The 12,413-nt window shown below is 45.6% G+C and overlaps 1 protein-coding gene across 3 annotated transcripts in view; it reads left to right on the top strand.

Annotated features, from left to right (window-relative positions):
- The window catches only part of LOC138521948 (uncharacterized), a 334,921-nt gene that overhangs the window by 146,180 nt on the left and 176,328 nt on the right, over positions 1 to 12,413 (top strand). For all 3 annotated transcript variants that reach the window (XM_069635121.1, XM_069635122.1, XM_069635124.1), the window contains exon 3: positions 8,693 to 8,728. In XM_069635121.1, the coding sequence (XP_069491222.1) occupies positions 8,693 to 8,728 (36 nt within the window). The remainder of the gene's footprint in view (positions 1 to 8,692; positions 8,729 to 12,413) is intronic.

The following is a 12,413-nucleotide window of genomic DNA, read 5'->3' as shown; positions in this document are numbered from 1 at the left end:
AACGACAAGGTGAGCCAGGGAGGCGGGTGGCAACCAGAGAGTTGGGGTGCCACCAAACACCAACAGTGGCCCAAGAAAACCTAGGGCACTCGAGCAGATGCCCAGCAGCTCCTCAGTAAGGCTAAGCACCGGAGCGCACAGCGAGACCATCACCCGAGGTGTGCTGCATATAGAACTGCAGCACAGACGCCATCACCACCCACTCTACAAAACAACACTGGATGGCCTACCCTAGGCACCACTGCTCTGCAAGTCACTCAACCCAACACGCCCTCTCTCCAAGAGCCCCCCAGACCAGGGGCATTAACAGTGATACCCACGCCGCACACCTGAGAGGTGAACCACAGATCCACCCAGACACTGAAGCAAGCACAAGCTATTCACAGACACGAAGAGTGAGCCACATATCTCACTGAGACTAAATAGCACGACAGGACCCTAAGGCACCCCACCCGGCCTACCCAAAGCACAGTGCAATACCGCAATGTCCTCATCCAGGAATAAAGGGAAGTCTTCCACAATGGACACTTACATCACTACCAAGCCGCAACCTGTCACGCACACCTCAACCCCTGACACTGAAAACCAGCAGAAAAATGAAAGGGATGGAAAAGACAAACAGGTACTAGAGGCCATAGCTGCACTAAAGCCATTTATAGATACAAAAATAGGAGAAGTAAAATCTGATATGCAACTTATGCACCAGGATGCCAGAAACCTTGCTGAGAGCGTTACCACAGCTGAAACGGCCCTACAAGAAATGACTGAGGACACCACAGACCTCAAGGCCCGGATGGCGGAACTGGAGAAAAAAGTGATCACGCTAGAGGCCAGATCCGAAGAGGCTGAAGGGCGCGCAAGACGCAGTAACATACGAATACTCGAGTGCCTGAAGGCACAGAGGGACCTAACCCGACATCCTACATTGAAACCCTGATACAGCAGGAATTAGGAGCAGGCCAACTGACACAGGGTTTCGCTGTGGAAAAGGCACATCGTTCTCTACAAAAGAAACCACCACCCGGCTCCTATCCCCGCCCGATCATCGCAAAAATCCTCAACTTTCAGGACAGAGAAACCATACTAAAATTCTCCAGGGAAGGGGGGTGATAGAACGGGACTGCCGTGTTGCGCGGAGGAGGAGCAGGAGGAGGAGGCTCGCTGGGTTGCCCACCACGCGGGAGTGGAAAGCAGCGGACTGCTGCAGGAGGAGGACTCCAGTGTGCGGGAGAAATCCTCGTCGCCAAATGTTGCCTAGGGACCTAGGCCTAATGAAGGACGCACACACAGAGAGATAGGAGGAACTTCTTTATTCTCTTACAACCAAGCAAGGAGTGTCGCTTCCTGCACACGTGCCCCATAACTCCCTTGCCCAATCAAACTCCGCCTTTCCAACGGAGGGGGCTCATGAGCGTTAACCCGTTGAGCCCCGGGTAACAGCCATCTACCCCGACTACACGCCTTCGGTACAAAGGGCACGGAACTCATTTGTCCCAATCAAAGCCAGGCTCAGACAACTAAATTTAAAATACATGCTACTATATCCGTCCAGGCTGAAAGTGATCTATAAAGGCCGAGCAATATTCCTGGAAACCCAAGCCGCTGCCACCATGTGGATGGAGCACAACAATCTTTCAGAAGGAGGAGAGTCACCCCCCCCCCCGAGAAGCCCGGAGCTGAAGCAATGAAACGACAGGAAACTGCATTCGCACACCAACTCTCAACCACAAACTGAAACGAAAACATTAAATGATAAAGACACCAAGCAACTAAATAGATACAGCGTATAGGTTACGCAACTCACCCTGCCTCCTCACCCGAGCACACAGCACTAACCCACGAACACAATAGTGCAGGCCTGTTGCCAGCACGACCACGCTCGTGAACGAAACCCGAGATGGGAACAGAAGGCGCAAGGGCGCCTGAGCACTGCGACGGAAACGCAGTCGCTGGGCGCACCAGTTACAGTGATGTTTGTTATTATGTTTGTAAAAACAACCTCGACCAGAGCACAGTGAAAGATACAACGAAAGCGAACAGTGTTTGACACGGGACCAAAGAAGAAGGTGGAATAGAAAGAAAAACCGGGAAAAGGAGAGGACAACTAATCCGACACCCCGACTGGGCCCGGGACATGAAGACCCCCAGAACCAACAATGGCAGCACAACTTAGGGTGATGACATGGAACGTGAGAGGAATGGGAACATACCCAAGGAGGAACAGAATCCAGTCCTTCTTACGGCGGAAGAAGATCTCGATAGCACTGCTCCAAGAGACCAACCTAACGGCGGAAACAACAGCAAAACTAACAGAATACTGGGGAGGCCAAGGTGGAGGTGCACACAACTCTAAATACGCATGTGGAGTATACACATGGGTAAACCCAGAAACACCATTCCAACTAATGGGAATGGAAGCTGACAAAGAAGGCACATACCTGATCATGTGGGGCCTAATAGAACACGTCAAAATATGCATAGTGAACTATTTCCCCCACCACGGTATACCCTCGCACCTTAAACAGCTATGCTCCAAAATGACCCACCACAGAGACGGACCCTTCATATGGGGGGGACTTCAATTGCGTCAAAGACGGAACCATCGATAGTTACGTAGCGCCACCACAATCAACAAACACGGCCACCTAGGCACTGACCACCACGATAGAACACCTTGACCTAGAAGATGTATGGAGGGAACTACACCCCTCTGATCTTTCTGATCAAGCATTCAACGAAAACCTTGGCGAAAACCTTGAACAATACATATGCTTAAATAAAGGAACAGTGGACAGGTGGAGCACAATATGGGAAGCTCTGAAAGTGGTAACACGAGGAGAAATTACAGCGGGCGCCGGCAGAGTCCAGAAACAACTAAGAAAAGAACTAGAGGGTATGGAAAGCGAGATAAAGCTGCTGGAAGACAATCTCACGAGCACCAATGGGAATGAGGAAAAACTCAAAGAGATCAGGAACAACTGCCGTACGGCCTGGGAGAGACGGGCCAAGTTTGATTACACAACACGCACCGCCAGAGCACACAAAGAATCTGACAAACCAAGGAGACTGTTGGCATGGCTGTACAAAAAAGAGCATCCGAAACACCTACCGACCGAAATCAGGGGCAAAGATGGAACAATCCACCGAACGCAATCAGAGATCAACAAAGTTTTCACAGAGTTCTACTCCGAGCTATACTCCCACAAATATTTGCATATTTAAGTAACTTTGGGTCTCACCCTAAGTTACTAGGGGAATCCAGAGGTGGACCCCTTGCTCACTATTCTTAGAGAGGCACAGATCCACCCTACTGATGAGGTCCAACCAGACCGAAACACGTGTCTGGGGTTGCTGTTGGTACTCTTGTTCAGAGGAGAATTGCCTATCATTTTGGTGCTGGACTGCCCCAGGGCAGGACAAAGACTGATATGTTTGGGATATTTCTTCTCTGTGAAAGATAGTGAGCTAAAGACTCTGGGTAAGGCTCATGCAACCAGGACTCATGTCTGGCAGAGAGTCTCCCAGGACCCCCCTTGTTATTTGCTAAACTACCGCTATCCATGATGGGCAAAGCCTCCATCACAAAGATGATAATAATACCAGGCTCATACAGATGAATATCCTCTACAGGACCTATATGACCCCACACAGAGTAGCCAGCTTCAACAAACAAGCCCGATCACACTGCCCCTGGTGCAGCAACGAAGGCGCAGATATGATCCGCATGTACTGGACCTGTCATAGAGTGCAAAGCTTTTGGGCCAAAGTAGAGCGGACATGCGCAGAGGCCGGCATAAGAAGATTCGCATGGACCCCTAGCGAATGTCTGTTAGGGACATTCCCCAGACCAAGCAAATACAAACACGCCATAAAGCTAATGGACATGGCATGCATCCTTGCGAAGAGAGCGATAGCGATGGCATGTAAATCGCCCAAAGGGCCGAGATATGGGGCCTGGATCAAAGAGATGGAGAGATGGACAGAAGCAGAAACCAGAGCCTGGTGCGCAGGAGCAGCTAGAGCTGAAGGAGACTCGAATGGCACCCTTGAATCTTGGAAAGCCCTCTTAAGAGACAAACTTCTCTGCAGACCACAAACCCCCATGAGCCCATCAGCAAGGCAAAACGCAACCACACCGTGAGCAGTGCTAGACATTCTAAGTGCCCATCCCCAAGCCATAACTCTCAAACTCTGCAACTCAACATCAACTTAGAGAGTAGTGGCAAAAGATGAATAAGGAACCGACACCAACACAAAGTAGCTAGAGGACAGTTAGCATTAATTGTTGTTTATTGTTTAAGTACCGTTAACCAGGAACAGTATATCGCATCACAGCAAGGCATAATTATGACAGAAAAGATTCTGTAAAACTGCTTTAAAAATGGCAATAAAATACTTTAAAAAAATAATAATGATATACTACTGACCAAAACTATACCAGAGTCTTGGAGAATAGCGCTTGTAATTCCAGTCTATAAAAAGGGCTCAAGACTTGCGCCGGAAAGCTATGGACCCATAGCTATTACAGACCCTAGGTCAAAAATGTTTGCCTCTATTATAGTGGAAGAAATGCAAGAATGGATTAGCTGTAACAACATACTTGATTCCAAACAGATTGGATTAAAACAAATATGGTCACGGACGTGGGGGGCTAATATTGAAAAGTCTTCAAGCAAAGGCGTTGATGAAAGAAGGGACTCCTATTTTTGTGGCGTTCATGGACCTCAGTAAAGCATTTGACTTAGTTGACCGCCCAATGTTATGGACGATACTGAAAGACCTGAACATGCCTAAACATCTTTTGGGGATAATTATAGAGCTATACTCAGAGCCAAAGATAAAAGTGAGGCTCAATTCTGAAGGTCGACTTACAGCAGAGATTAATATCCCGAATGGACTTCGTCAAGGATGTATGCTAGCAGCTACCCTATTTAATGTATATGTTTGTAGAGCGGATAAAGCACTAAGGAATAAAGGGCTGGTTGCACCTAGACTAGGTAATGTATCATTTGAATGGTTGGCATATGCTGATGATTTTTTGTTGTTTGACTGCACGAAAGTAGGTCTACAAAGAATGATAAATGCATTTGTTATTTTCGTATCAGAAATACATTTAAAAATCAATGCATCTAAGACAACTATTATATGCTTGGGTAAACCCCCAAAAAATTGGTTAGGATTCACATGGCAAGTTGAAGGTAAATGTATTAAATTCCAAAATGCATTTAAATACCTAGGGTACTACTTAATAGGATCAGGCTCTACCGTGATTACAAAAAAACAATTGAGAACAAAAGCAGAGATGGCCTTACGACAAATGCATAAATTGGAGACCAAATACTGTAAATATACAATGGTTCCTCTAAGAAATGTCTATGTTATGAAGGGAATTCCAAGACTAATGTATGGTATGGAGTTTCATAATTTGGAAAATACTGGCTTTTTAAAATCACTAGAAGGTTTAATATGGAAAGGAATCTTATTCTATATACCTAAATGTGTATCGATTGAGGCAATTAGATACGAGCTAGGCCTTCAATCTTTGAAATCTATTATTATATGGAAAAAAAATGTTGTTATGGAGAAAATGTCTAACAAATCCACCAGAGGTTCTATATACAGTTGTGGCAATGGACCATAATAATGCTTATTGTAATCAGCTGAAGGCTAATATGGAGATGTATCTTTCCAATTTAGGTGTCTCCACTGATATGCTTTTGTCGAACCCCTTGAAAGTAAAACAGATCTTAAAAAGTGATGATTGGCAACAGACTGTAAGAACAGAGTTGCAGTCGAAAATTTCCAACCAGATATGTTCATTTTGGAAATTCTTTCCTACAATTGAGGTCTATCTGGAAAAATATCCTTGCCGAAATCATGAGATTCAGGTTAAGTGTTTTGAGAACAAATTATATTCTAAAAAAATGGAATCTGATAACTGATACATGGGGCTGGTGCAGATTTTGTAAAACTGAGGGTACTGAGGAAACTCTGCAGCATATTTTACTTATTTGTGCAGCCTTGCTTAATAGCCTTGCATATTCCATATTTTGAGCAATTTGTTGAGCATTTATATAGTGTAAATAGAGAATTATTGTGGCATCAAATGAGACATGGCAATACTATTGCTTTAAGTATAAGGGTTATTGCCTTTCTGAAAAATATCTGTGACCTGTCTTAAAGCCTTTATTTTGAAATTCGGTATGATGTATTGTTGATATTGAAGATACTTTGTAAATCATGTTCTAAAGCTTATACATTTGATTTAATTGTTCAATGGAAAGGACAAAAGACGGGACTCAATACTGCCGCTTCAATACTATGCTATACCGATATTCTTCTTACAGTGAGGTCCCCTAGGACATAAAGCATGCTTCTAAATATCTTTAGAGATTCGAGCCAGGCAAACTGGTTGGTTTTTTATCTTTTGAAAAACTATCCATGCATTGTTTTGTGATGAAATTTGCTATGTTTTACTGTGTTTTATTAATGTATTGTTGTTGGATATGCTTAGTTATTAATTTGTACTGTCTTTTGATGAAATGTTTTCGTAAAGGTTTAAATAAACCAAGACAAATAAAACATTTTTTTTTTAAAAAAAGGAGAGGGCTTAGCTTAATTTTCCTTAGAGGCAAACATCGCCGAAAACTTTGCACTTTTCAGGGTGTCTTGGCCCTGACAATGATCACTTTAATGAGCAATTACCCACTTACTGCCGCACCTGTTGCCATTCATCATTAATAGAGAGCACCTCATAGAGAGCACCTCATTTTAAATGTGTTGCTGATGAAGAGATTAAAATAAAAATATATTTGCAAGGTCCCAATGCCAGGTCCCTATTTAAGGCGCCAGAGGAGAGGTTTCCAAGAAACCGCCTTTCTAAGGCATCCTACTTATCCGGCCTCTAGTTGTTATGGAGGCAAGTGGGGGTGGGGGGAAATTGCTGAGGGGCAGCGCACCCATCTTGGAAACAAGACAATGCCGAGCAGCACAGGTTCGATATCTGGTCTTAGAGTCTTAAAGTCCGGCATGAAGCACTTTATAAAAAAATGTTAAATGTTGTTTGCAAGACCCCCTGCACTGTGAGGCCACACAGGCCACCATTGCCTCGTGCTGGCTCTGGCAAGAAGCGGATACCAAAATGGCCCTACTGAGATTAAATGGCTGATGGGCACTGAGACAGAGGCACTGCTGTACATGTTGTGGCTCCTCACATGCTGGGAAGCCAGGGACAGGGGTCTCCCTCAACTCACCCACACCCTCTCTGGAGTCCACGACCCTGCCACAAATGTACTGCCCATGTAACAGTGAGAGGGCCCCAGGGTCAGGGTGTACTGACTGTAACACTGAGACTGCTCCAGGGTAAGATGTTTCTATTAATGCGTAACAGGGAGAGCGCCCTAGGGTTAAATGTACTTAATGCATTAACTGGGAGAGTATTGCAGGATTAGAGGCACCAACTACTTCCTTTACTTTTCTATTTGACACAATCTGAAATAAGTAAAACATGCACCAGAAGACCATGCAGAACGAAAATGCTATTTCCCTGTTTAGGTAGGGAATGAGGCAGAGCGGGATAAGTACCTATTTCTCAAATGTATAAGGGACTGGAGGATACTCATGGATTCTTTGCATAGTAGGCTTTGCAGTGGGACCATTATAAAGTTAAAAACTGCTTTCACCAGTGCTAACATGATGTGTTGTAATGAGGAATTGTCTGTTCACAGGCCCCAAAGTCCTGCAGCACCCCACATCCATGTGTACCCTATATTGTGGTTTGACTTGCACATAAGCATTATTTACATGTAAAAGGAGATAGCTACATCAAAGCAGTGTTAGCTTTTTTCCCTTGGTGCTAGGGTTTGCAAAAACAGCGCTAGGAGTAACAGAGGGGGAGTTAGGTGTATTAGCTGGTACCCCTGGTAACCCGCATATGACGTCCATGAGAGAGAGTATTCCTGTTTGATATATCGTTCTCATGTTTAATGCTACTAAACTTTGTATTTCTTCTCTCATTTTTTTCACGCTTATTCTACTGCTCTACCTTACTCCTTGTTCTCCCCGTCTCTCGCTTGGCTCCATTAAAGTCTGTCTTTAATGCTTCCGTTTGTTTGTTATATTTACTTTCCCCTTGGAATTCTATTTCACTGACACTATCCTCTCTTGGATGGCTATCTTTTCACTCACGCCTTAAATTGAATTGTCTTTGTATTGTATTTAAATCTCTTTTTGGTCTTGAGCCTTTGTATCTTTCAGCTCTTGTCTCTTTTTATGTCCCTTCTTAAGTTCTCAGACTCAATTCTTGCTATTAGTTTCTCACCCCCCTGGCGCTCAGTCATGGTTTTGTTCTTTTTCATTGCTTGCCCCATACCAGTCGAACTCTCTTTCTCTTTGCTCTATTACTTCTTATTATTTATTAAGTACTTCTATTGAAAACTACCTTCTCCAGTCTTAAGACCATTTTGTATAACTTGTGATTTTACTTTCATTGTATGTTAAGTGTATCTTGTTCAGTGCTTTGGCGTAAAGCTCTATATAAATTACAAATCAAATACAAAATACAGTGTCAGAGCACCAGGGTTCAATACATTGAGATCTGTGGTTGATTGTCAATCTTTTTTCTATCATGGTAACTTGGAATAGGTTTCAGGGTCGCAATTAACTTCGATTTTCTCTGTGTCCTGTTTTCCAGGCCTGGCTCAATCTGACTTTACCTCAGGAAACAGCGGTAAGGAGAGCATGCTTTGATTTGCTTAATTTCCCATCCCGGTAGACACTTTTCTAGACAAAGGCATACATACAATTCTATTACAAGACCGGAGGTGAGCATTATGCTTAATCTCCTTTAATCTGCTTAACAACAGCATTTTAAATCTTTCTTTTTAGTATACACATTTTATTTTTACACAAGCCCAACTGGCTTAGAAAACAAAGAAACAAACAAAACAACATGACTGACAGTGGAGGTGATCCTACATGTCCCATGATCCTTCTCCTGACTAGTAGTCCCAGCCTCCATCCTCTGGACCAATGAGGGCTCCTTCCCTAGTATAAGTCTGTCAGTGTAGGTACTTTCCTCTTCGTTTTTGCTGCTTTTCGACAGCTAAGTACCTTATAATTATCATTCATCTATTCAGTACGCACGTTTATTTATTGTGTAAACATGCGATAGCAAAGCATTCATATGATTTAAACAACGCGCAGCGTTAAGTTTTCAGCGCGAGTTGTGTGACACAATGAAACAAATTTACGTGCGAATTAGAGCCGCACGCGAGATTCTTACTTTATAAAACATTCTTTTCCATAACGCGGCTCGCAAGCGATCTCGCTCGCACTTAGGGCAGCATTATTTCCAGTTTGAGAATGCGCTTACTATTCGGGCCAGAATCCGAGCCCCGAGGGGAAGTGTGTTCGCAATGACGCACTATCTAAAGAGCACGCATGCGCAGGAGCATTTCAGACGTCCGTTAACACGGGAGAAAGCTCTGATCAGACACAAAGCTTCTAGCGAGTACGCAAGCTTCTTTATGTATACTTTTGCAGCGTTCCTAGCGATATAAAGAGGCTGAGGGCATTTTAGGGATCTCATATAAAAAAATATATATATTTATTACTGCAAATCAGGAACGCGTGACCTATCACTACTGTGACAAGGCAGGTCACTTTAACAGAGCCTGTGAGCCTGTGGCTGCAACACCCCCACCACCTAGAACCCCTCTCTGATTCAATTGATCATGGCCTCAGACAGACCAGAGGAATAATGGGCCGATTACAGTGACCAGGAAGCAGAAATGCAGGAGAAGGAGATGGATTTATCCCTAAGTTTTAAAAAGGTTTTAGGAAAGTCTCTGGTCAAAGCAGTAGCACAGGGGGTGCAGCCCATCCAGGACAGACTAATAGTCCTAGAAGAATTATTGGGCACCAGAGCTGGCGAGCAAAATGACCCAGGTGAGGGGACCTCCACTTCACAGCCTCTAGAGAACTATACAAGGGGGAGTAAAGTCAACCGGAAGAGAAATCACTCTTCTACCCTGCCAGACCATATCACGGGGAATACAGAGAAGCCCCAGGAGGCTGCTGATGCCTTCAACAGACTTAAGAAAGCCTTCCTGGCAAAAGCATCAGCTGTGCCCTGCCTCGTACCCCCTGCCCCAGGGGCTGATAATCCAGGGGAAACTCTGTCATCCTCCGACGAATTCGGACAGGAGGAGGGTCAAGAGGAGGATGAGTTTAGCCTCGATAAAGAGAGCATGCAAGAGCTAGATGCCAAAGCCAGCCTATTGGAGGGGCCCCAAGACGAGGACACTTTGGATATGTTTGAGCCAGAGTCCATTAGGCACCCCAGGTCCACAGAAGGACCTCGTCTCCAAGAGTTGCGACTTATATGTCGCAAAAGATAAGAAAACCGTTGGAAAAAGACTCAGAGCAGAGTGTCCCAGACCAGATCTAGCCGGTAAAGTGGCAGAAACTCTGGAACTTGATCCGAAGATGCTCACATTTGTCACGAAGGCCAACAAAGACACCTGGAGGGGAATGGACTGAGCATGGTGGTCCTGCCAGGACGAGATCCTGGATCTCACAGGCCCGATCGCCAAGATAATGGATCTAGCGGAGAGACCCAAGGACACAGGAGAGCCAGTGGACCCCGTTATCTTAGCAGGCTGGGCCCAACGGGCAGTGTGTCTGCTTGGAAACGCTAACAGCGCCATATCAGCCGAGAGAAGAAGATCTATGCTTCTAAAGATAGATAATAAATTAGGTGATCTGGCATCATATGAAGAGGGCGAAGGTGCGCAAGGCCTCCTCTTTGGCAACACGTTCGTCAAGGGGATGAACACATTCGTAGGCACCTATACCGCGCTTGAGAAGGCGCAAGCCTCAATACGTAAAGTGTTCCCTGGACGAGTTTTTGCAGGGGTTGGTCGCTTCAGAGGTCGATCGACCGGCCGGTATAACTCCAATAGAAGACCTCAGGGCCCGAGAGCCCAAAACTGGGAGTCACGACAACAAGACACCTTTTTCCCCCAATAGGAGCAGGGGATTCAGAGGTTGCTGAGGCAGAGGATACTTCAGGGAGCATAGCAATACCTCAGGTGAGAGAGCTAGCAGCGGCATATCCCCCAGAAGGAGGGAGAACCTTGTTTTTTGTGCACAAATGGCGAGAGCTTTGGTCAGATGCATGGGTATTGTAGACGGCGCAGGGATTCCACCTAGAGTTTATAGAAACCCCCCAGCAGACAGTCTCACCACGGCGCATGCACACGTCACAAGCAGAGATGTGTGTATTGGACCTAGAGATTCAAGCGCTAGCGAACAAGCAAGCAATAGAGAGAGCTCAGAGTCACTCAGCAGGTTTCGTAAGCAACATGTTTCTAGTTCACCGCAAGGGTAAGGTGCGACCTGTTATCAATCTGAAGGAGTTGAACAGTTGGCTCATATACAGGAATTTCAAGATGGAGGGAATCCATCTTCTAACAGACCTCCTACGAAGGAACGATTGGTTAGCGCGCATAGGCTTAAAAGACGCCTATCTGACGATTCCCATAGCGGCTCAGTTCAGGCAGTTTTTGCAATTCAGCTGGAGCGACGGAATATGGCAGTTCAAGACTCTGCCGTTCGCCTAGCCTCAGCCCCGTGGGCCTTTACCACGTTCCTGAGGCCCCTAGCGACCGCCCTGCAAGATCAGGGTATTCGGATGATCATCTATCTGGACGACATCCTATTTATGTCAGAGGACAAAGAAAGGCTGCACAGTCAGGTCCAATGGGCAGCGTCGCTAATCTCGGAGCTGCGGTTTCTCATCAGCATCGAGAAATCCTCGCTGAAGCCATCCAGGAGGTTGGAGTTTCTAGGCTTTACTATAGATACCAAGAAAGCCACATTAGAACTCCCTCCGAGCAAAATAAGGGCGATCAAGAAGGATCTCAGAACGGACCTAAAGAAGCCAGTTATATCACTTTGCAATCTAGCCAGGATAGTGGGCCTCCTAGCAGCGTCCATCCAAGCTATTTTCCTGTGCCCTCTACATTATCGAGCCCTGCAAAGGCTCAAGATCAGATACCTACAGAAGGGATGGAAATACCATCGACTAGTGACCCTAGACGAGGACAGCAAGACCGAGTTACGCTGGTGGCTTCACAACATGGAAGCCTGGAACGGCCAAGCAATCTTCGGAGATCTGCCGGAGATGACCATAGAATTGGACGCCAGCAGATCAGGTTGGGGAGCCAGCTCCGGTCACACAGAAACCAGAGGAAAGTGGTCTCAGGAGGAGCTGACACTGCACATCAACTGTCTGGAACTCCTAGCGGGTTCCTTCGCAGTCAGAGCCTTCACCAAAGACAGAGCACAGTGTTGCATCCTTTTGAGGATGAACAACAGATCAGCGGTGAGGTATATCAACAAGCTGGGAG

Source organism: Ambystoma mexicanum, chromosome 13, assembly GCF_040938575.1.
Source record: "Ambystoma mexicanum isolate Mex_15411 chromosome 13, UKY_AmexF1_1, whole genome shotgun sequence".
Lineage (NCBI taxonomy): Eukaryota > Metazoa > Chordata > Amphibia > Caudata > Ambystomatidae > Ambystoma > Ambystoma mexicanum.
Note: the sequence above shows the minus strand (reverse complement) of the source record. Positions and strands in the feature narration are given on the sequence as shown.